Raw genomic sequence first — 25,594 nt, forward strand, 5'->3', positions numbered from 1 at the left:
CAGGAAACATTCCAAGTAGCCTAAAATAATGTGGTACATGTAGTTATGATGTTTTTGATTGTTTTAATTAGTTTTTCATTGTACATTTATTACTTGATTTTCTTTTTCAGGGGAATGCACTAGTTTTATTTTACGTTTAGCAACAAAGGCAAGATCGAAATCACTTGGACCTTTACATCCAAGTTTTAATATTGTCAAGATTTTACGAGATGCTTTAAACGTAGTGCTACCAGAAAATGCACATACAATTGCCTCAGGGAAGCTTTTTATCTCACTTACAAGGGTTTCTGACCGTAAAGCTGTACTGGTTTCACAGTATGATTCTAAAGAAGAGCTAATACAGGTATGCATTTGGCAGGGAACCCTAGACATTATCTGTATATATTTAGCTGTTATTTTTGCTTCTGTCTTAAGCTTAATACATGTATTTGTCAATGTTGAATCTGAATGAAAAACAATCAACTTCAATCTCGATACAGCTACAAATGCCCAAAAAACAATATTACTTTTAATAGTTGGCTGACTTTTTTTGGAACATACATTTTATGTTAAATCCAAAGATAGATTAGTTTTTAATGGTTTCCTCTGTATACACATGTGCATACTGAAGTTTAATTATGGTATAACCAAGGATTTGTATAGTAAATATCCTTGGTATAACTCAGTTAAATTATTATAAGACCATGTTGCACCTACCTACTATTGAATGTGCAAATGCATTAAAATCAAGTTGACAATATTTGGTTGCTAACTGAAACTTTGGAAGAATTCCATAGCCAAGGTTCTCAAAATATAACTAATTTATTTAAGTTATTACAGGGGTTTTGATTTTATTTAAAATGCTTTAGCACAAGAAATCAATAATCTTTTATTTCAATCGGACATGTCGGAGGGATATAAATATTTTATGACACAAAAGTAGGTCATAACAATTATAATCTGCGTAATTTGTTGAAGTTTCTACTCCTACATATATATTGTATCATGTGTTCCCTACACATTTCTCCCTACACATGTCATGTCCATAAATAAATACAGGTAATTTGTATATATGTCAACTTGCCAAATCTATATCTTGGTCAAGTACATGTAAACATTAGCACTCTTTTTTAGGTACAAGATTACATAACTAAATTTCTTGTTCTACTGACCTCATTCTTGGACAGGTTTACTTCAAGAAATAAAGATATAGATCAGAGTATATAGTCTGTACTTGCAAAAATATGTAAAATGTACATTGAACAACATTGCAAGACAAACTAAAGATGAATTCCTTAATTCACACACATCTGAGAAGTGAGAAGTATTTTTGATAGAAACAAAACCCCTGAAAAAAAATCAGTGATTAACAGCCAATAATCATGGTTCACCGTAAAATGAATATCAAAAAGTTAGGGGGAATACTGGGAAATGTCATCAAACTTTACAGATGATGGCATGGGTGGCTTTGGTTCACATTGATCCTTGGGCATATCTATAATGTGTTGCTTATTTTATTCATTCTATAATTATGCATAATTTTTTATTATATCTAAATTTGATGTTTTTCAGGCTCTACTATGCAGTGCTCATATACCTTTTTATTCTGGTCTACTGCCTCCAGTCTTCAAAGGAACAGTAAGTAAACAAAGAGTATCATCATTAGCACATCTGACCAATATGAACATTTGTTATAAACCACAACTGGCTGAATCTGGCTCTCGGTACCACACGTTGATCTGGCTGAATCTGGCTCTCTGTACCACACGTTGATCATCGATTAGTTATCCATGAATGATATGATACATTTTATAATTTCAAAAGGAGTCACATAGCGAAACCAAATTACATTGATCTTTGTAAAGCTATTCTTAAAACCCTTTTTTGCTACATACATTTTTGTAGCTTCTAGTTGGTACATGTTCTTTTGTCTATTTAAAAATCTTTTTTACTGTGGAGGTTATAACTAGTCTGAAAAAAGCATTTGAAATTAATAAAACTCCTCATGTTTCAAAATCTGGTAAATAAAAAATAAAATAGAATAAACATCAAGAGCTTATTGAGAACAGATATATGCAAATAAATGAGTGTTTTGCTAGAACTTTAAGATTTGTCATCTTTTTCCTGTCTGACAAATCAAAATGAAATGTAAATTTTGGTGAGACAGCAACCAAACAACACAGTTTAACCAAAACAACTAATTGAGGTCAAAATAGGGTCTTCTATGATAGATTTGTTTTGAATGAATTTGAAAGATCTCTCTATATATATAGCTAGCTATATATATAATAAACAAGTCTAAATTGAAGCTAGCTATATATAATATATATAGATACAGAACATCTACCATCAACATAATCAAAACAAAAAAACTACTGCTGACTGCTAATTTTCCATTCTATTTAATGTTGCATACTTAGTGTGACTTAGAAGAATTACACATTCCATAATTATTTTTTTTCAGCGGTATGTAGATGGTGGATTAAGTGATAACTTGCCAGTTCTAGACGAGAACACTGTCACTGTCTCACCATTCGCTGGTGAAAGTGACATCTGTCCCAGTGATGAAGTCGCCAATGACGCTCACATCCATCTTGCCAATACCAGTGTACAGCTGTCGGGGAAGAATTTATACAGAATCACACGAATCTTGTTTCCATGTAAGCCAGAATTACTTAGTGACATGTGTAAACATGGATTTGATGATTGTTTACGATTTCTTCAAAGAAATGGTTAGTAAATTTAAATCAGTAGAAGCAAAATTATTGATTAGATTTTCAATTCAGTAGGCAGAATGGGGGTAAAATGTGTAACAAATCACATAAGGATTTATTCATCACATCAAATATTAGAATTAGAACAACCTGTCCTTATTCTAAGACAACCTGTCCTTGTTCTAAGATATTATATGTATACTGTGGATTCATTATTATTCCTTGGATACCAATATTTGTGGGTTTCGGGGGTACTGTTGAATCACAATTTCAAATGTTCAACGAATTACATATTTTCTATAGGGTTTGATTGGTAAAACCACTAAATCAAATATCCACCAAAATGCAAGTTTTCCTTAATCCACAAAAATAAATGAATCCACAGTACACAGTTAGGGGACTCACTCAAATAAATCATTTAAAATCACTTAGATTAGTCAAAAATGGTTGAAAAAATGTAGTTCTTTCTCTTTCTAATAATTTTTGACTGTCATGACTGTTACATTTATACATATAGCTTATCAGTGATATTATTTCTCTTATTTTATAAAAAATTAAAGGAAATTGTCTGTAAATAAAATTATAATTGTTGAGCCAAATGTAAGGACTCACAGTTTACAGTTCAATCAATGATTGGTGTACAAGTTTGTACAGGAAAACAAACATCTAAATCAAACTTCTTTTCTGTGTTTGCAGAGTTGATAACATGTTCCCGACATTTGACAGTGAAATCATCCATTGTTTCGGTAGAAGAGAGTTCATCCTCTCTGAGTTTAGTCCCCTCCAGACAGGAGAGTAGTAACTTGAATGAAGAAGAAGTTGATGGTCTGTGTGATGAAGAGAACTGTGAAGATTGCAGAATAAAACAGAAAGGAGCTCTGGTTGATACATTACCTCCTATTGTTGTGGAAGGTATTCTAAAATACAAATTATTGTCTCCAAAATTGTCTTTCAAAGATACATGCATGTACTTCTTTTACATTATTGGTTTTAAATCATGCTCTCTGTCTTATCATCAATTTAAAAGACTGAAAATTATTTTTTGCCTGCCTTTTATTTGACATCTCAATTTTTTCATTTCATATTTTTGAAAATTGTATCAGTTGCTGACACTTACTGGTATACACATTTTAAATTCTGTAGATAGCACAACAGTTTTGGGCTATCTTGATCTATTTAATGGCGAACTCCAGGGTACCCAAATTGCACCTATTTTGACAGTTTTTTAACCTACATTTATTTATGCTTCAAACAAAAGTTTAATTATGTGTTTATTTTGAAGATGTATCATTATTTATTATATGGTTTTGAATCGTTAAGGAATCGTAGAAAAATTGGTCTGAACTGACCTCCAAAACATCAAATATTCTGTAACGAAGAGTACCCAAATTGCATCCATGCTTAAATTTGTATTGTGAAAAGTCGAATAACAGAGCTTTTGTTTAATTTCTTAAAATATTTTGAACAATTAAATATCATAGTCCACTATTCTTCATTTTTTAAGAAATGGATTCTTGTAACCTTATTTACTTGCTAACTTTAAAAAGATGACGTTTTGATGACATTGCATAGCAACATTTCTGTACATTTTGCTTTTTGAGTAAATACTTTATCTGTTGATAAATACGGTGAATGTTTTGTGTATATCTAAATATTTTTACCTATGTTGAAAGACGTGCATACATGTAGTATCAAATCATAAAACAAAAATTTGTTTAGTCTCTAGGAAAGATTTCCGCTGCTATTTTTGCTAAATAGTTGAATTTGGGTTATGTTAGCTACAATTTCAGTAGTCAATATCTAAGTAGCCCTACATAGTAGCTACAATAGTGAATGTAACCAAGGAAATGGAAAATGGTGTCCAACTGAACAAATATTTTTATACGACCGCAAAATTTGAAAAATTTTTCGTCGTATATTGCTATCACGTTGGCGTCGTCGTCGTCGTCGTCGTCGTCGTCCGAATACTTTTAGTTTTCGCACTCTAACTTTAGTAAAAGTGAATGGAAATCTATGAAATTTTAACACAAGGTTTATGACCACAAAAGAAAGGTTGGTATTGATTTTGGGAGTTTTGGTCCCAACATTTTAGGAATTAGGGGCCAAAAAGGGCCCAAATAAGCATTTTCTTGGTTTTCGCACTATAACTTTAGTTTAAGTTAATAGAAATCTATGAAATTTTGACACAAGGTTTATGACCACAAAAGAACGGTTGGGATTGATTTTGGGAGTTTTGGTTTCAACAGTTTAGGAATTAGGGGCCAAAAAAGGGCCCAAATAAGCATTATTCTTGGTTTTCGCACAATAACTTTAGTTTAAGTAAATATAAATCAATGAAATTTAAACACAATGTTAATGACTACAAAAGGAAGGTTGTTATTGATTTTGGGAGTTTAGGTTCCAACAGTTTAGGAATTAGGGGCCAAAAAGGGACCCAAATAAGCATTTTTTTGGTTTTCGCACCATAACGTTAGTATAAGTAAATAGAAATCTATGAAATTTAAACACAAGGTTTATGACCATAAAAGGAAGGTTGGTATTGATTTTGGGAGTTTTGGTCCCAACAGAATAAGGGGCCCAAAGGGTCCAAAATTAAACTTTGTTTGATTTCATCAAAATTGAATAATTGGAGTTCTTTGATATGCCGAATCTAACTGTCATGACTGTGTATGTAGATTCTTAACTTTTGGTCCCGTTTTCAAATTGGTCTACATTAAGGTCCAAAGGGTCCAAAATTAAACTTAGTTTGATTTTGACAAAAAATGAATGAGTTAGGTTCTTTGATATGCTGAATCTAAGAATGTACTTAGATTCTTGATTATTGGCCCAGTTTTCAAGTTGGTCCAAATCGGGGTCCAAAATTAAACTTTGTTTGATTTCATCAAAAATTGAATAAATGGGGTTCTTTGATATACCAAATCTAACTGTGTATGTAGATTCTTCATTTTTGGTCCTGTTTTCAAATTGGTCTACACTAAAGTCCAAAGGGTCCAAAATTAAACTTAGTCTGATTTTAACAAAAATTGAAATCTTGGGGTTCTTTGATATGCTGAATCCAAAAATGTACTTAGATTTTTTATTATGGGCCCAGTTTTCAAGTTGGTCCAAATCAGGATCTAAAATTATTATATTAAGTATTGTGCAATAGCAAGTCTTTTCAATTGCACAGTATTGCGCAATGGCAAGAAATATCTAATTGCACAATATTGTGAAATAGCAAATTTTTTTTTAATTAGAGTTATCTTTCTTTGTCCAGAATAGTAAGCAAGAAATATCTAATTGCAAAATATTGTGCAATAGCAAGATTTTTTTTTAATTGGAGTTATCTTTCTTTGTCCAGAATCAACTTAAATCTTTGTTATATACAATATACAATGTATATTCACTTTTTACTACCAACTGATAAATTAAAATAATCTTTACCATTCAGTGATAACAAGCAGTTTTTTACATCTTAATATTTTATGATGTATTTAAATGAGTAGTTATTGTTGCAAACTCCATTAGAAATTTTAATTGAAATTAGTTTTGGAATAAGGGAAAGGGGGATGTGATTAAAAAAATTGGGTTCAATTTTTTATACGACCGCAAAATTTGAAAAATTTTTCGTCGTATATTGCTATCACGTTGGCGTCGTCGTCTGCGTCGTCGTTGTCGTCGTCGTCCGAATACTTTTAGTCTTCGCACTCTAACTTTAGTAAAAGTGAATAGAAATCTATGAAATTTTAACACAAGGTTTATGATCACAAAAGGAAGGTTGGGATTGATTTTGGGAGTTTTGGTCCCAACATTTTAGGAATAAGGGGCCAAAAAGGGCCCAAATAAGCATTTTCTTGGTTTTCGCACTATAACTTTAGTTTAAGTTAATAGAAATCTATGAAATTTTGACACAAGGTTTATGACCACAGAAGAAAGGTTGGGATTGATTTTGGGAGTTTTGGTTCCAACAGTTTAGGAATTAGGGGCCAAAAAAAGGGCCCAAATAAGCATTATTCTTGGTTTTCGCACAATAACTTTAGTTTAAGTAAATAGAAATCTATGAAATTTAAACACAAGGTTTATGACCATAAAAGGAAGGTTGGTATTGATTTTGGGAGTTTTGGTCCCAACAGTTTAGGAATAAAGGGCCCAAAGGGTCCAAATTAAACTTTGTTTGATTTCATCAAAAATTGAATAATTGGGGTTCTTTGGTATGCCGAATCTAACTGTGTATGCAGATTCTTAATTTTTGGTCCCGTTTTCAAATTGGTCTACATTAAGGTCCAAAGGGTCCAAAATTAAACTTAGTTTGATTTTAACAAAAATTGAATCCTGGGGGTTGTTTGATATGCTGAATTTAGAAATGTACTTAGATTTTTAATTATTGGCCTAGTTTTCAAGTTGGTCCAAATGGGGGTCCAAAATTAAACTTTGTTCATCAAAAATTGAATAAATGGGTTCTTTGATATGCCAAATCTAACTGTGTATGTAGATTCTTAGTTTTTGGTCCAGTTTTCAAATTGGTCTACATTAAGGTCCAAAGGGTCCAAAATTAAACTAAGTTTGATTTTAACAAAAATTAAATTATTGGGCTTATTTGATATGCTTTATCTAAATATGTACTTTGATTTTTGATTATGGGCCCAGTTTTCAAGTTGGTCCAAATCAGGATTCCATATCAAGTATTGTGCTATAGCAAGAAATTTTCAATTGCACAGTATTGCACAATAGCAAGAAATATCTAATTGCACAATATTGTGCAATAGCAATTAATTTTCAATTGGAGTTATCTTTCTTTGTATAGAATAGAAGTTGATAATATATGTTGGAAATTTGCCAGACATGACTATGATGTCATTTTCTATTTTTATTTGCCAATAACTTTATGTAAATAACTTCATTGGAAATTTGCCAATATAAAATGATGCTGATGAAGCTTTTTTTCCTTATCTTATCTAAAATGTTTTTAGATAATGTATGTTGGACATTTGCCAGACATGACTATGATGTCATTTTCTATTTTTATTTGCCAATAACTTTATGTAAATAACTTCATTGGAAATTTGCCAATATAAAATGTTGCTGATGAAGTTTTTTTTATTGTTTTATACAATAAACAATGTATATTCACTTTTACTACCAACCAATCTTTACCATTCAGTGATAACAAGCACTTTATTTTACATTTTAATATTTTATGATGTATTTAAAAGAGTAGTTATTGTTGCAAACTCCATTAGAAATTTGAATTGATATCAGTTTTGGAAAAAGGGAAACGGGGATGTGAAAAAAAAGGGGGGGGGGGTTTAAATTTTTCTCATTTCAGATTTCATAAATAAAAAGAAAATTTCTTCAAACATTTTTTTGAGAGGATTAATATTCAACAGCATAGTGAATTGCTCAAAGGCAAAAAAAATATTTTAAGTTCATTAGACCACATTCATTCTGTGTCAGAAACCTATGCTGTGTCAACTATTTAATTTTAGATTTAAAAAGTTTGAAGAAGAAATCTTTAATTGATTTGTAAAATCTTGACATTTGTTTTGTGTAAAAAAAAAACATGTAATGTCAAAAATTTGATCACAATCCAAATTCAGAGCTGTATCACGCTTGAATGTTTTGTCCATACTTGTCCCAACTGTTCAGGGTTCGACCTCTGCAGTCGTATAAAGCTGCGCCCTGCGGAGCACCTGGTTAGCCATTAAAATGTCAGGAAAAGGGAGATCACAAATGATCACTTATGAGCCTTGAGAAGCAAAACACCAAAATTATCTCCACTTGTCATGAGAAAGACCGCTTTAATTGCTTTATATTACAGTCAAAACTGCTGTAAAAGTCATCTCTATTCTGAAGGGAAAAACTTGTCTTCTGAAGTCATCTATTCATGTCTCACTGTAGTAATTCCTATGCATTATGAATATCAATTCAAATGTTAGTTTTTTTTGGTCTAAAAGGTGCACTCCATACACAGGTTGGATTGTATAATTTTATATCTCACTAAATAGAATATTTGACTCAAACATTAGTTCTATTTTTACATTGTTTATACATGTATAAAGATTTCTTTAAATTTCAGCATTCCAGTACAAGTTTTCAGTCGTATATCCATCGATCTAGAACATTACGGTGCCTGGGAGTTTTACATTAGTTCTATTTTTACATTGTTAATATAAATATTCCTTTAAATTTCAGCATTCCAGGCAGCTATAGTATAAGTACAAGTTTTCAGTCGTATATCTATCGATCTAGAACATGACGGTGCCTGGGAGTTTTACATTATTACTATGTTATAAATTGTTTATATAAATATTCCTTTTATTTTAGCATTCCAGGCAGCTATAAGTACAAGTTTTCAGTCGTATATCCATCGATCTAGAACATTACGGTGCCTGGGAGTTTTACATTATTACTATGTTATAAATTGTTTATATAAATATTCCTTTTATTTTAGCATTCCAGGCAGCTATAAGTACAAGTTTTCAGTCCTATATCCATCGATCTAGAACATTACGGTGCCTGGGAGTTTTAGCAACACCATGGGTTTTACCATTTGATATTGTCTACAATGGTGTGGTAAGGTAGGTTTGGTTCAAGGTTTTAGATGAAAGATTTTTATGCCCCTCCTACGATAGTAGAGGGGCATTATGTTTTCTGGTCTGCGTCCGTCCGTCCGTCCTTCCGTCTGTCTGTCCGTTCGTTCAGGTTAAAGTTTTTGGTCAAGGTAGTTTTTGATGAAGTTGAAGTCCAAACAACTTCAAACTTAGAACACATGTTCCCTATGATATTATCTTTCTAATTTAAATGCCAAATTAGAGTTTTGACCCCAATTTCACGGTCTACTGAACATAGAAAATGATAATGCGAGTGGGGCATCCGTGTACTATGGACACATTCTTGTTTTTTCAGTTTTACTGGTTTTGTTGATGAAAATGCTGTTTCAATAATTATTATTTGCAACATTTGGGACATACTTTTAGGAAAATAACTAATTTGAAGTTTTTTGCTAAGATATGATTCTGAAAAGTTACATGAATTTTTAATAGATATATATAATTTTAGGTTATTGGAATATTTACCATCTTTGCCACAAGATATGACTTACATGTACAGAGAGATTATTGACTTGATGACAGAAATAACAGCTAGGCTGTCCAATAAGAAAAGACGATACACAGCAAGGTAAGAGAAATATCAGCTAATCTGTCCAATAAGAAAAGACGATACACAGCAAGGTATATCATATGTTGTATTTATATAATAATTCCTGAATAACTGGTCATTATCGTTATATATGGACTGCCCACAGGACAGTGGTTTTGACTAAGATAGTGATAATAACTGAGCCGAAGGCTGTCACAGTCAATACCACTATCCTACAGGCAGAACATATATCACGATAATGACCAGTTATTCAAGAACTATTATGTTGATTTCATTGAGGAACCATGCATGCTTTTGAAAACTCTCATAAATTCAAAATGTCCAAAGCAAACTCGCGTAGTTGTACGATTTTTATGGCAAAGAGTGACAAAAAAACAGTTGTAGTAATAATGCCATTCATTTTAGTGCAATTTTTCAGTATCTGAATACTAAATCAAGTTGTTTATAATTTTATATAATTTACCAAAACATATGGTAAACAATCAACAACTTAAATATAATAATTAAAAGGACATCTCCCTAAACGGATTAACCACGTCCCAGCGGTCATTAACAGACAGAAACCAAGCTTCACCGGTCATTATCATATAAAAAGCAATTAACGACCAGGACTGGGTTGCACAAACGTCATTTAACTTTAAGTACTAGTTAAATATATTTTAAACCTCAATTAAAATTAAATGACCGTTATTTCTGTTGCACAAAGGTTTATTAGAGTTAAATAACGTTTAAATGTGACTATACGTTGCGTAAAGTTAAAAGTGGTAAGGGGGCACTTTTAAATTTTAAATAGGGAGTTTAAAATGGAGGAAATGCTGTTGTTTGGAAATATATTGCACGATCCAAAGCCACCCAGAAAATATAGAAAAAGGCTACTTACATTAGATGACCTCACAGACAAGGAGCTCCGAGCAAGGTACAGATTCGGGAGAAATTCGATCATAAGGATCACCGACATAGTGCGGAAGGACATCGAACATCCTACCCAGAGAAGTCAGTCTCTTAGTGCAGAGATGCAGGTAACCGAAAACAAAATAACTTTGCATGCAGTGTGATATTTCTCAAAGTTTTAACACATTTCACTACGTAAAGAAGTATCCTATACACATTTTACAGATTATTGTAACAGAAATGTAATGTTCTTGGTTGATACACACATGACAATCCAAGGATATTTCAAAAAGTCGTATCGTTTCACCCAAATCTTTGTTTGTTTTTCTTTTTTCCACACACAAATGAATGTATAAAGGGAAATAACTCCTATGGTATGGTAAATGAGGTTCCTTTTGGGATTTTTAAAAAGAAATACCGTCAATCTACTTGTATAGTTTAATTGAACTGTCGGCGGCAGGGACGTTTCTTAACCCCGATTCCCATCCCTTCCATCATTACTCCGGGCACCTCAAACTCCGTTTCCTCGGACCTCCCCCTTTTTCAATTTGCCCGTTGAACATTTCGCTTATTCTCCATGCACCAATCCCGCCCCTTTACCCCGCTTCTCGACCTCTCCACCTACTACCTCTACCCCCGTACCATCGCCCTCCCTGTCCGACGCCTCCTATCTCAGACAATTATTATTTATCAGCCCCAAAATCTCTGACTTTCTGAATTGACTATTGAAATGTTGCCTGATCGCTCGTTTGGTAGTAGATTAGATTTGTTTCTCCTGTATAGTTTTATGATAATTTAACATGATCCCCCCCCCCCCTGCCTACCATACAAAAAAGATATGAGGCCCACCCATACACCCTCTCCTCCGTTTGGCAGTTAAAAAATTAACATGTAGACTTCATTTTTTAAATACTGTCTTCACTCTTGATGATGAAATAAAAAAAAAAAAAAAAACACAGGAGAAATTTAAGTATGTAAAATATTTATTATAAATATAATTTCAAAGGAAGTCCGCTAAATATTTCCCTTTTTTGTAAAATGTTGGTGGGGGTTCAAATCCAAATACAATAACCATGATAACCGATGGGTATATGTGTAGGACTCTAAAGTGCGATGGTACTCTAAAGTGCGATAGTCACGCTAAAGTGCGACGGTCTACGCTAAAGTACGATGGTGTCTCACGCTAAAGTACGATGGTTGTTTGTTTGCTAAAGTGCGATGGCATATAGATATAGGAAGATGTGGTGTGAGTGCCAATGAGACAACTCTCCATCCAAATAAAATTTTATAAAAGTACACCATTATAGGTCAATGTGAGGCCTTCAACACGGAGCCTTTGCTCACACCGAACAAAAAGCTATAAAGGGCCCCAAAATTACTAGTGTAAAACCATTTAAACGGGGAAACCAACGGACTAATTTATATGAAAAACGAGAAACGAGAAACACGTATAAATTACATAAACAAACGACAACTACTGTACATCATATTCCTGACTTAGGACAAGTGCAAACATTCGCAGCGAGTTTAAACGTTTTAATGGTATCCAAACCTTCTCCCTTTTTCTGAAACAATAGCTTATCATCACAACATAGAAAAACACACGATAAATTATCAATTGGAAGGCTTAACTCAATCAAAAAACGCAAATTAATACACTATGAAAGTGCGATCATCGATGGAACAAAAGAGACAGGTTCAAGGTCACTAATGTTAAACACAAGTCTTTTTGCAAATGAAATTTTTAACAATTCGGGCGTATTGGATTGATTGTTGGATGTCGTTCAGTGGCAAATATTTCTTGCATGTTGAGGACGAGAGGCGTATTGGATGTAGCTTGCCGTTTACAAAGCCTATTAATGTAAACACATCCCCTTAAAGTTGCCAGTTGCAAATACAAAATTCCATTATTGTCGGAATAAATAAAATTTATTTGTACAAGCTTTAATTTAAATGGGAGAGAAAGGGGTTGTTGTTCGAGCTTTCCCCTATTTTTTAATGGCGAGTATTAACACATGTTATATTTTACTACAATGATGTACACACTGATGTTTTAACTAATGGACAATTTATGATTTACGCTTGAAAACGTGTACCTTTACTTTGCCGACATTTATACTCTTCAATAAAATCGACAATATTTTAACGTAAACGTAAACAATAATATGCATCTGTCGCTTCCATTATTTAATTCATTTTCAGGCATTTTCATTTTTGGTTTTTATAAACGACTGTTACCGTCATACATAATCCAACTACTTTTCGTACGTCTATACTTTCGCGGACCATCGTACTTCAGCGTGACCATCGTACTATAGCGTCCCCATGGCATTTTAGAGTCCTACATATATATAGTCCTTTCATTAAAAAAGAATTAAATATGTCTACAAACTGAGGTGTTATAGTTTGAGAATGTCTCCTAAATTGCCCCACTAACACTCCTCATCATTGCCAATGCTTTGTTTGGGATGTAAATTGCATAATCTTATTTTGTTTTTCGTTTCAACAGGTGCTTGTTGCCTTGAGGTTTTTTGCTTGTGGAGGTTTCCTGCAAGTTGTAGGTGATACCCTAGGTATAGATAAATCAACTGTTAGCAGGTGCGTGCAGAAGGTTTCGGATGCTCTTAATGCCAAGGCTGACCAGTTTATCAAGTGGCCGTCAGTCCAGAGGAAAGGGGATATTAAACAAGGGTTCTTTGACAATGGAGGCTTTCCAGGAGTTGTAGGTTGCATTGATGGAACTCATGTGAGGATTTCTGCTCCTAGTCACGACAAACCATCTTTCGTCAACAGAAAGGGCTACCATAGCATTAACACACAAGCAATATGTGATCATGAAGGTACACAAACGTTTACAATTTCTTAAATAACTTCAGCCACCCAAAATGCACAGTGCTTATAGTTAGTCTTGAATATATCTATACGACTTGAAACAGTAAGGGTGCAGTCCACTGACAGCAACTTGGAGCGTCATTACGTAAATAAATAATCCTGAATTTGAAGGGGAAAATCTTGCCAGAAAAAAAATACTCTCCCCCTTTTTTCTACTAAAAACGATCGACTCATAATTTTTTTAAGTTTTTCAATATTTCTTTTTTCCATATTAATGTTGAATGATGCTCTTTTTGTTTGTCGTTTTTGTTTGTGTTTTCGATCATTGTTTTTTGTCCATGGACTTCCCCTCTTTTGACATTTTAGTATCCTCATCATTCACATTTTATAAAACATAATGCTAATAAAGAATCTTTATGATATCATGAATTATACGAGACGACCCGCTTCAACAAACAGCATTTGCATCTTCCCTGTAGCATTTGCATTTTGAGCATATTTTGTTGGGCCAGGAAATATATACTAACAGTAATATGCCTGTTTCCTGCGATGTAAAATGGTTTTTTTTTTGGTTTTTTTTTTTTTTATCTAATTCAATAAACGCCTCTACATAGATACATACCATAAACACTATTATTTTATATCGGTTCAGAATTAGCTTCTCCTATTGAATAACAAGGGGCCACATGACATTCTTAATTCTTCATTGATAATTTCTATCGATCTTTAACAGAAAAAAAAAAACGGACCGTTAAAGACCGGTTGGGCGCGGTTTCTCTATTTGGAGAGATGTCCCACATTTTCCTGATTTCAATTTCATATTGAAGTTGTTGAATTATTTACATATGTTTTCGTTAATTATAAAATGATAGAAAACTTAATTTTGTTTTCATAAACTGAAAAATTGTACTTACATGAATGGTAGTGACTTATAGTTATCACTATGACTGGTCTTCACTTTTTCCTATAGAAATCGTACAATAACTCGAGTTTGTTTTGAACAATTTGAATTTATGAGAATTTTTAAAAACATGGTTCCTCAATGAAATAAACATAATAGTTATTGAAAAACTGGTCATTATCGTGATATATGAACTGCCCGTAAGACTGTGTTTTTCAATAACTATTATGTAATTAACGTTACCCGTTTGGAAGCATTTAATGGGACTGACTTTTTATGCTTGAACTACGTGTAAATCAAATTTTGTTTTTCAGGTAAATTTACAAACGTTGTAGCTAGGTGGCCAGGAAGCGTACACGACAGTCACATTATGAGATGTTCGCAAGTGTGCACTCATTTAGAGGAATCCCACCTGTCAGTGCAAGATGGGTTGATCCTAGGTGACAGTGGATATGCGTGTAGGAGTTTTCTTATGACACCATATCTGAGGCCAACAGAGCCATGTCATGAGAAATTCAATAAAGCTCATATGAAGACAAGATGCTGCATTGAACGGACATTTGGTTGGTGGAAGAAGAGGTTCAATTGTCTACATCAGGGAATAAGAATGCACCCAGAAAAAGTTTGTAAGATTATAATGGCATGTTCAGTCTTGCATAACTTAGCCATTGAGATGAAAGAACCAATGGACGAGTATGACAACGAGATTGTAAATAATGATGACTTAAACATTGTTTTCCGTGGACCCGACGAAGGACGCATTGTACGAGATCATATAGCCAGGGTATTTTTCTCATAGATTTATTAGTGTAACAATTAAAAAGTTGATGAAATACTGGCATATAAAAAGATCTTCTGTACATATAAAAATAAATCAAACAAAACGATTGCGTTCATTGACTAATTATCATGTAAAGCTTGCAAGGTGAGATATGCGTCCTCTTCCTGATTGGCCCACTGCTGAAGTCTTCTAATTTCCAACTCTAATTTAATATTTTCCAGTTTAATTTTAGTTTTTTCAAGCACAAATTTCTCTTCTTGCACAGTCAAAACGTCGTACTGCTTTTGCATGAGCATTTGTGGTGTAACAGTCTCCGTTTTTCTTTTCTTGGGAGCGTGTGGTGTACTGCATGCAGGTGGTGGCTGATGAAATGACAACACGCTTTCATTCCCGGTTCTACATTCAGATGGTGGTTGTTCTTGAAAGAATAACACGCTTTCATTCCCTGAGTTGTCCTTTCTATGGACAATAGCTTCTGTTATTATAGTAGATTGGGCTGAATCTTCAATGCCAGAATTAGACATATCTGAAAAACGAAGATGGAAACAGATTAGTTCGAGAAATCATGAGAAATTACTGAATCTTTTTTATTCTTTGGTAATGTGCGATTACAGGTATTTAATAAGTACTAGACCCAAATTGCACTGAGTACCCTAATTGCACCTATTTAGTAAATGTAGCAGCGGAAATCTTACATGTTTTCTTAGATGTAAAACAATTTGTATTTTTTTTATTTGACATTATGCTCCTCTTTAAACATAAGTAAATATATTTAAATATGCACAAAACGTTCACAGTATACATCAACAGATGAAGTATAGAACTGCAAAAGGTAAAATGTACAGAAACGTCCACCAACAGGTCATCTTTTAAAAATAAGCAAATAAAATATGTTACAAGCCTCCATTTCTTAAGAAATGAATAGCAAGCAAAGATTAATGTCCACTTGTTCTAATTATTTGAAGAAATAGAACAAATTATCCGTTATTCGAATCTTAAGGCTGCGAATTTAAGCATGGGTGTAATTTGGGCACTCCTTATTTCAGAATCGTGGACCGTTTTAGGTCTATTCGAACCCATTTTTTATGATTCATTATAGATTAAAAATTATTAAATTGGTGGAACCATATATTGAATAATGATACATCTACAAAATAAACACTGAATGGGAACTTTTTGTCTGGATAATAAATAAATGTAGGTGAAAAAATGTGCAATTTGGATACCCTCACGTTAGCTGCCTGTAAGTGGGCTCCTGCATTATTTAAGTTCATGTGGTTAGCGCTCGATTTCTTTTTGTAATATTACATTTAATGAGTTGATCCTTATCTGTTCTTTTTCATATTGTATAAAACTACCCGTTTATCATAGGGTTTAAACAAAAGTACCAGGGGGGGGGGGGATCCAGCCATTTTAAAAGGGGGTCCCAAGCCAGAAGAAAGAGGGGAGGGTTCCTACCATATGTCCCCATTCAAATGCATTGATCGGCCCAACAAAAGGGGCGGTTCCAACCCCCGGAACACCCCCCCCCCTCTGGATCCGCCACTGAGTACATATGTTTTGTGGGTAAAAATTTAAGGCCGGGACCGATCATTTACTTGTTAAAATGGTGGGGTGTTACGGTTTTTTGTCCGAGATTGTTCAGCTCGATCATTCAAATATTTTTTCCTTAACTTAACATTTCTATGCATTTGATAATGATATAATCATTTGATAAAATTTGACTCAATTTTTTTTGTTTGTACCTGCATGCTTTTCCTTATTTTTTTAACCATATTTGGGATAAACACTCTGTAGCAAAAACCTAAACTAGCCCGCCCATATGCAAATTAATTGGTCGGTCGCACACTTCACCCCCCAAAAAAATCACGAAAAACCCACACCTAGTACGAGTATAAATCTGAATTAAACCAGCGCTACTGAGATCAAAGTTATTAATTATATCATGTAAGTACTGTGTATCCATGGTTTGGAAGTACTGTACTTACATGCTTATATATATAGGTCTAAGGTAAAAAAAATGTCAAAGACAAGACTTATAGTGTGTGTGTTTTGGGGGTGAGGATGTATGTTTTTCTTTGTCACACGAATTCGTTTTTTCATTTTCAACGGGAGTCCAATTATTTAAAAAAAAACAAAAAAACTGTTAAATAACTCTGAAGTGTACGGGGATAATTTAGAATAAGATTATTCGTTTTTGTTCACTTGCTTGGCCACATAATTTACTGGTACTGTAAGGGTCGTAAAGGTTATAAAAAAACATCATACCCGAGAACATATACCTCCCTTTTTTTCCTTTCTTGGAACTTTGGTAGTCGGTTCCATAGCATTATGCATTATTCGATTGCTAGAAATTTAAGTTCGGAAATTTATAACCCTAACCCTCAATCAAAAGGTCCGTGTTTTAGTAATGTTATAATGTGGGAGTAATTGTCTCTTTGGAAACCCCTTTATGTGGCCGCTGCATCATGACGCGCACTGTGCTGGCGTGCGATAGTGTGTACTGTGTGCTTATTACACAGGAAGGCAGAACTTTGTCTGCATGATTGGAGGTGGTGGGAAACTGTCGAAAAGAATACATTTCAAGGAGTTTCAGGGGAGTTTTCTTAAACCTAACCATATCCTAGATACTTTTAGCTTTGATTTCACAATTTTGTTAAATCTGAAAGTAGCTTTGGGTTCGCTTAGGAAATTATGCAACCTTGTCAGAGCACGGATATCATTATGCATAAACATGATCAAGGTAGGCATTTATGTTAAATTTATTCAAATACGATTCCATTTCATATACTCTTTAGGGCATACACGGTTTACCTTCAAGGTTTACTGTGACCATGGAAAACTCGCTTCCTTTTAAACCAACAAAACTTGAACAATCCTTCATCATTTCCACAATATTCTCGGTCTCACTTGTCAAGGCTTTGGGAGCAGGGCCACCGCCAGTTTGGGCTCTATATTTCATACCTTCCGCATACTCCTTTTTTGCTTTTGTTTGTAAGTTTGCCATTTTGTTTTGACTTCTTTATCTGAACGGGAATGCAAACCAAGAGCATTTATTTTGGACGAAATGTCTTTCCAAATGCCGTTTTTCTTGGAATTTGTAATTGAATTAGTCAATTTGCTCCGTATAACAGTAATATTGTCATTGACCAACTGTTGCAGCATGGTCATCTCCGCTGAATCCCAGTTTGAAGATCTCTTTTTCTTATCAGCGTCGTCTGGAAACTCGGCCATTTTGTTCTTGATAAAAATCGCGAAAATCGCGAAAATGCACGTGAAGGAATGAATTTTGGGAAATTGGAAATTAAACATGGTTTAAGTACGAATTATCATTTAAATTTACATTTAGTGAAACGTGGGACTAATTACGCTTTATGCAACGGTTTTTAAAGTCTTCTTTAACTAATTGGGAATTCTAATTTTAAGTACTGTTTAACTTTAAACCACGTTTAAATTTAAAAGACCTTTGTGCAACCCAGTCCAGTATTCTGGTCCGTTTTGTTCTGTTAATGACCAATGGAATTTATTACTACAGAATAATGAATGTCATGTGACCCCTTTTTATAAACCGCAAAAAATGAAAAATTTTTGGTCGTATATTGATATGACGTTGGCATTGTCGTAGTCGTCGTCCAAAGACATTTGGTTTTCGCACTATAACTTTAGTATAAGTTAATAGAAATCTATGAAATTTAAGTACAAGGATTATGACCATAAAAGGAAGGTTGGGATTGATTTTGGGAGCTTTGGTCCCAACAGTTTAGAAATAAGGGGCCCAAATAAGCATTTTTCTCGGTTTTTGCACGATTACTTCAGTATAAGTAAATAGAAATCTATACAATTTTAATACAAGGTTTATGACTACAAAAGGAAGGTTGGGATTGATTTTGGGAGTTTTGGTCCCCACAGTTTAGGAATTAGGGGCCAAAACTGTCCAAAATTAAACTTTGTTTGATTTTATTAAAAAATGAATTATTGGGGTTCTTTGATATGCCAAATATAACCGTGTATTTAGATTCTTAATTTTTGGTCCTGTTTTCAGATTGGACTACATTAAGGTCCAACGGGTCCAAAATTAAACTTAGTTTGATTTAAACAAAAATTTAATTCTTAAGGTTCTTTGATATGCTGAATCTAAACATGTACTTTGATTATTTTATTATGGGCTAAGTTTTCAAGTTGGTCCAAATCGGGGTCCAAAATTAAACTCTGTTTGATTTCAACAAAAATTGAATAAATGGGGTTTTTCAATATGCTAAATCTAACCATGTATTTAGATTTTTGATATTTGGGCCAGGTTATCAAATTGGTCCATATTGAGGTCTAAAGGGTCTAAAATTGAACATTGTTTGATTTCATCAAACATAATTCTTGGGGTTCTATGATATGCTGAATCCAACCATGTATTTAGATTTTGGATATTGGACCATACTAGGTAAATGTCCAATTTAAAATTTTTAAGTTTTTATGTTTAAATTCTTAGACCACATTCATTCTGTGTCAGAAACCTATGTTGTGTCAACTATTTAATCACAATCCAAATTCAGAGCTGTATCGAGCTTAAATGTTGTGTCCATACTTACCTCAACTGTTCAGGGTTCGACCTCTGCAGTCGTATAAAGCTGCGCCCTGCTGAGCATCTGATTATCCAATAAGTAAAGCTTATTCTCAACCAATATGAAACAAAAAAAAATAGTGCTTTTTATAACAAGGAAAATAACAAACTTATGTCATTTGGTAATATTATATGCTGACATTAGATGGTATTTTTTTTCTACTGCTCAAGCCACATTTTTACATTTTGCACATTAACTCAAGTTTTCACAACTTAGTCATAATTTAATTTGCCTGTTGATTAAAACTATTTTCAATTATGTCATTCAGTTTTATTGAATAATGAAAATTACATAAATTACCTTTTACATAAGCAGACGAGAGAAAAACCTTTTAAGGAAATGTGAAATTCAGCTTCCCAAAGTTAATTTAAAAATAATATTTTTGAAGAAATGTGATATTTTCTCCCAAAAGTAAATGTAGAAAATAAGTCTTCCAAGTATTAACAAATATTCATATATGTGTCTTTTTACAGATTTACTTGCCAGCTGGCTATAACAGAATTTAATTTGAACAAAGATGTCTCAAGACGTGCCTTGCCATCAAGCAGTCCATATCAGCCTCAGCCAACTGCACCAGTGGTTAGAAATCTTAACATAGGATTTGCTGTTGATTTTGACACAAAAGTAAGAAATTCCCTTCATACCCTACGTCACCTTGAAGGTCACATGGATCACATGAATATTGATAAGATATCTTTGGAATCCAGTTCGCATGGCCAAAATGTTGTAGTAAGTACAGATATGTCCAACATGAAAGAAAGCACACTTCACAACCAGGAAATCTTTGACACATTTGAACAGTGCCTACACATATCAAATGAGATGGAATCTGTAATGGCTTATTACTACAAAGATGAAGAAGACACACAACGCTATAATTTTGAAGAAATTTTTGACATTGATAAGATGGACATGAATCTTCCAAGTCCTTCAAAGGATATCCATAGTCCAGACCTTTCATGGGACTCGTACATGGAAATGAAACCAGAAATTGAACAGGAGACAGAAGATTTCATCAATGAACTTCTAAATATACCCGAGACAAACCATCATCAGAATGACAAAAATTTAGAAGGACATTGTTTTAGATCACGATCAAGTTCGTTAGTATCTGGCTGCAGCGCTGGACGATCACGGTCAAACTCTTTACAATCAGGTTGCAGTGCTGGAGGATCACGATCCAACTCCAAGTCTAACCTAGTGCTATAATGTGATATATTTGGTTCAAAGACTTTTATAATGATAGTTTGTTGACTGCACCATTCTGGTATGCAATTCTCATTTTGACAATGCTACTAATAATAACAAGGTATCTATGCAGTTATTTTTTTAAAAACAGTAAAAAGATTACAAAAATTTATAACTATGCTTAAACCTAAGTTACAAAGGAAATATTATTTTGTAGTTTTGATCATCTACACTGTTATCATGTATAATCTTAGTTATGAACAAAGTAAATAATTATTTTCTCTAAAAAGTTTCAAAGTTGGTGGAAATTGAAGTGCACCATGAAGTGTTCTATACCACGTGAACGGAAATAAATCCAGAGTTCTATACATGTTGAAAGAATTGTTTTTTATTTTCTATACTTTATTTTTTTAAGTTATTAAGCATGGGTTGAGGAGCTTCTTGGTGTATGTTTAATTTTTATAGGCTGTATTGCTTATCTACTTATAAGAAAAAAAATCTTCACCATGTTCACAGATAACTATGTTTAACAGTTTAGTTCATCAGATACATTAAATCTTCACCATGTTCACAGATAAGTATGTTTAACTGTTTAGTTCATCAGATACATTAAATTTGTCAAGTATGAAGTTTCCATCAGGCAAATAAAAATTGAAAACAATTCCAGCAAGAATAAAATGAGAAGATGTCATTATATGATAGATTTTTCTGGAATCTGTAGTAATTAATAACATGCCAATGAAATACTTAAGAAACTAAAGATTTCATCATATAACATTTTCTAGAATTTAATCATGGCATTTTTTGGGGGCAGAAATTTCTTTACATACTTTTTCTTTCGATGTAAAGGATCTTTGTTAAGCAAACAAACTTGATTCAACAGTAAAGCAAGATAACTTTCATTTCCTAGATTCAAATAAAACATTTGTAAAAACATGCAACTTTGAATAAAAAGAATGTTCAGCAAGACAATTAAAATAAGCAAAAGAAGATATTAACAATGATTTTTGTCAGATTTCCTTCCTTAACCATCCAAATGGAATTAATAGTAAAACTATAGGACCAATGTAGTTACACATATTCTATTATTAAATGAAATGAAAACGCATCATGGTAAAAACAAAACAATAGAGCATTATGATCATGATGATGTGTGAAATGAAGAGAAAGCATGGTAATGAAAAGATATAAATTTAATTTAGTTTTAAGAAAAGAGGAGATAAATTAATTTCACTTTAATATGCATAAATCTGATATTCACTCGGGGAAAAATAGTATGTAAAAAAAAAATGTAAAGGCTATTTATAAGTTTTTTAAATTACATTTTTTAAACCATTTAAAACAAAAATTGTTACATAACCCATTGAATGGACAATATGAAACATAATTATATATACATTGTAATATTTCTTTTATTAAGAAATTTTGAGTTTTTACCATAACCATTTTAATTTGACAAGGAATAAAAGTAATTATATATTATCTAAGGTTATGAGTTGAATTTGTTATTAACATTGAAGGGTGATAGCCTACAGTAAAATGTAGCCTTGTAACTTCCTCTAGTTGACTCTAGATAATCTCTTTATCTGTATTTACCTTGGCTTATGATGTCATCATGTTATCACCATTTTCTGTTGAGAAGATACATTCTCTATTGAGTTCATTTGACATGGAAAGTTATCACATAATAATATCAATGCAAAATATAAGAAAATAATAATAATTGACTTGAGTTACAAATTGTATGGTAGGATCAATACAAACCAAACATTTGTCTCTGTAGTCAACTATCTCATATTGGTACACATACTATATATGTTTTAGTTTCTAGTTACATACCATTAGATAACAGTTCTATATATATGTTTTATTATAAAATATACTATTTTGTTCTGTTTTGATGTATTTTTGTTTTATTTTTCTTGTCATTTTATTTTTGTCTTATCATTCTTACCTCATGTTTTAACATAGATGACTTTACAATGCAGATATTAGTTCCCTTAAATTGATAAAACATCATTTAATGCTTGTGATCTTGCTAGATATTGTCATGATTGTTGATTGTTGATACTTTGGATTGGTGCTTGATATTTCCATGCAGTGATTGTAAAGTCAGAAAACTTTTTATTTCAAGTTATTTTGAATCATTTATAAATTGTAATATAGTCATATAAAGAGGGTGGTAAAAGGTTATTTTCATGCATCATGTTTTGCCATTTTATTTCACGTGCAGCGGCTGCAGCCATGAAAAAGATTCATTATTCACTGTGTTTCGTGAAATCAGTAAAAAGATCAACGTGAACGACATTTTTAATTGTTTGTTCATCAGGAAATGGCAATTTTATTTCGCGTTCTTCCGTGCAGATACCCCCTCTTTACGCCCCTCCATAAAGGTTAGAATATGTACTTCTTATAAATCACTTTGTCGGTCAGTTCTAGCTTGACTTGCATATTGTTTAGAGACATTCTTTTAAATGACATAACATGACTATTCTGTCTGTTTAGTTTTATTGAATTGACCTTGTTGTCTGACCACACTAATTGAATTAAAGATTTTATGATAAATAGGAAATTGTCTTAAAATAAAAAGTGTTTTTATATTGTGAAAACCTGCTTTTTAAGGTTTATGAAGATACCAGGTATTTTTAATTGTTATCTGTTGTTTCTTTGTATATATGATGTAATATTTATTTTGTTGTGAGTTGTTAACATATACTATTTTATTGATTATCAACCAGATTTCTCATCTTTTGTAAAATAGCCTTTTCTTATAAATATATAATTTATGAGGATAATGATTTGGTTTTATTTGTTTAACACTGACTCAGGCATATTGGAAATATTAGAATAAGGAGATATGGTATAATTGCCAATGATGCAACTATCTGCCAAAGTTTAAACCAAGTGGGTGCAAACAATTATAGGCAACTGTGTACAGCCTTCAATAATGAGAAAGATCATACCATATAGGTGTCTATAGGAGACTCTGACATCAAACATATAAAAAAAACTATTCAATTGAGAAAAACTAAATGCCTTACTTATAGAAAAAAATTATTATGATTTACAAAAAATATGTTACAGGCATGAATCAACAACAACCATGAATCTTTTCTAGAATACTGTAAATAAATATGCCATTTAGTAGTGCCAAGATGTATATATGTAGGACTCAAATCTATGGCGGGTTCCAAATCTATGGCAGATTCCTAATCTATGGCAAATGTGAGGTTACAAACGCCAAACAACTCAAATCTATGGTAGATTTTTTTTTTCTGCAAATCTATGGCAGATCTTTGAATTGTGTCACAACTGAATAACGCCATATTACATAGTCGCCCCCGCAAACATTGGCGGAACCCATAGATTTGAACACCATTCCTGATATAGGCATTGCCCTTGACAGCAATTTGCGGATAGTCTCATGGAAGATGTGATCTATTACTAGTATCCGGATAGTCTCAAGGAAGATGTGACCTATTACTAGTATCCGGATAGTCTCAAGGAAGATGTGACCTATTACTAGTATCCGGATAGTCTCAAGGAAGATGTGACCTATTACTAGTATCCGGATAGTCTCAAGGAAGATGTGACCTATTACTAGTATCCGGATAGTTTCGAGGAAGATGCGACCTATTACTAGTATCAGGATAGTCTCGAGGAAGATGTGACCTATTACTAGTATCCGGATAGTCTCAAGGAAGATGTGACCTATTACTAGTATCCGGATAGTCTCAAGGAAGATGTGACCTATTACTAGTATCCGGAAGGCAGACAAAATGAGCTGTACGTGCCAAAGCCTGTGATGAACAACGGCACTGCTTTTTTCATCAATTTTTTTAAGAAAGGAGTTAAAGAAAACATTTTACTGTCTACAGCTGGCAAAGTTTATAAAGTGAAAGATACAAAAGCGGATATCAATTTGATTTAAATCGTCATTAAGTAAAAAAGATGCATTAACGAAGAAATAAATATTACTTGAAAATTGAAACTGTTCATTTTTAGGCAGCATTTCTGTTTTATAAAAAAAAAAAAAACTTCTTGTTTGTTAAAGGGGCACTAGCTACGAGATATATAAAAAACTAAAGTAAGATTTTTTTTTTGTTCAATCAATAATGAAAGTGAAATAGGGAAATAATAATTCGCTTTTAGCATCCAAAATGGTTCAATTTTGTCAAATTAAGCGAAGAAACATTGATAATTACTCATTCACTTGCAAGTGAATTAGTCGACCTCATTAAATCCATATTCATGTGAACTTCAATTTAACCCCTTGCTAGAGATTGACAACGCATGCATTGTACGTGTACTGGTTATTTAAAGAAAAAGAATGTCAACAATGAAAGTGAAACTACGGTAAATCATTTGATTACTGATTCGAATCACTCTTATACGGTTAAAAACAATGAGAAACATATATTTTTAATCTATAAAATAAACTCAAACAGACCTAAAAAAAATCGTATTGCACGTGTTGGTTTAATCTATTCATATCTTTATTTATGTTTACATCGCTTATATGGTCATCTGAGGTCAAATAGATAGTTAATTA

At 32.8% G+C, this 25,594-nt stretch overlaps 1 protein-coding gene across 1 annotated transcript in view; it reads left to right on the forward strand.

The window, feature by feature from the left end:
- LOC143083807 (patatin-like phospholipase domain-containing protein 2) overlaps nucleotides 1-23,837 on the forward strand; it is a 30,273-nt gene extending 6,436 nt beyond the window's left edge. Inside the window, exons 2-8 of the mRNA XM_076260181.1 lie at nucleotides 111-343; nucleotides 1,552-1,617; nucleotides 2,444-2,711; nucleotides 3,390-3,605; nucleotides 9,124-9,250; nucleotides 9,732-9,851; nucleotides 20,328-23,837. Coding sequence (XP_076116296.1) covers nucleotides 111-343; nucleotides 1,552-1,617; nucleotides 2,444-2,711; nucleotides 3,390-3,605; nucleotides 9,124-9,250; nucleotides 9,732-9,851; nucleotides 20,328-21,063 — 1,766 coding nt within the window. The 3' untranslated portion in view covers nucleotides 21,064-23,837. The remainder of the gene's footprint in view (nucleotides 1-110; nucleotides 344-1,551; nucleotides 1,618-2,443; nucleotides 2,712-3,389; nucleotides 3,606-9,123; nucleotides 9,251-9,731; nucleotides 9,852-20,327) is intronic.
- The last annotated feature ends 1,757 nt before the right edge of the window (nucleotides 23,838-25,594 follow it).

This window comes from Mytilus galloprovincialis, chromosome 7, assembly GCF_965363235.1.
Source record: "Mytilus galloprovincialis chromosome 7, xbMytGall1.hap1.1, whole genome shotgun sequence".
Classification (NCBI taxonomy): Eukaryota; Metazoa; Mollusca; class Bivalvia; order Mytilida; family Mytilidae; genus Mytilus; species Mytilus galloprovincialis.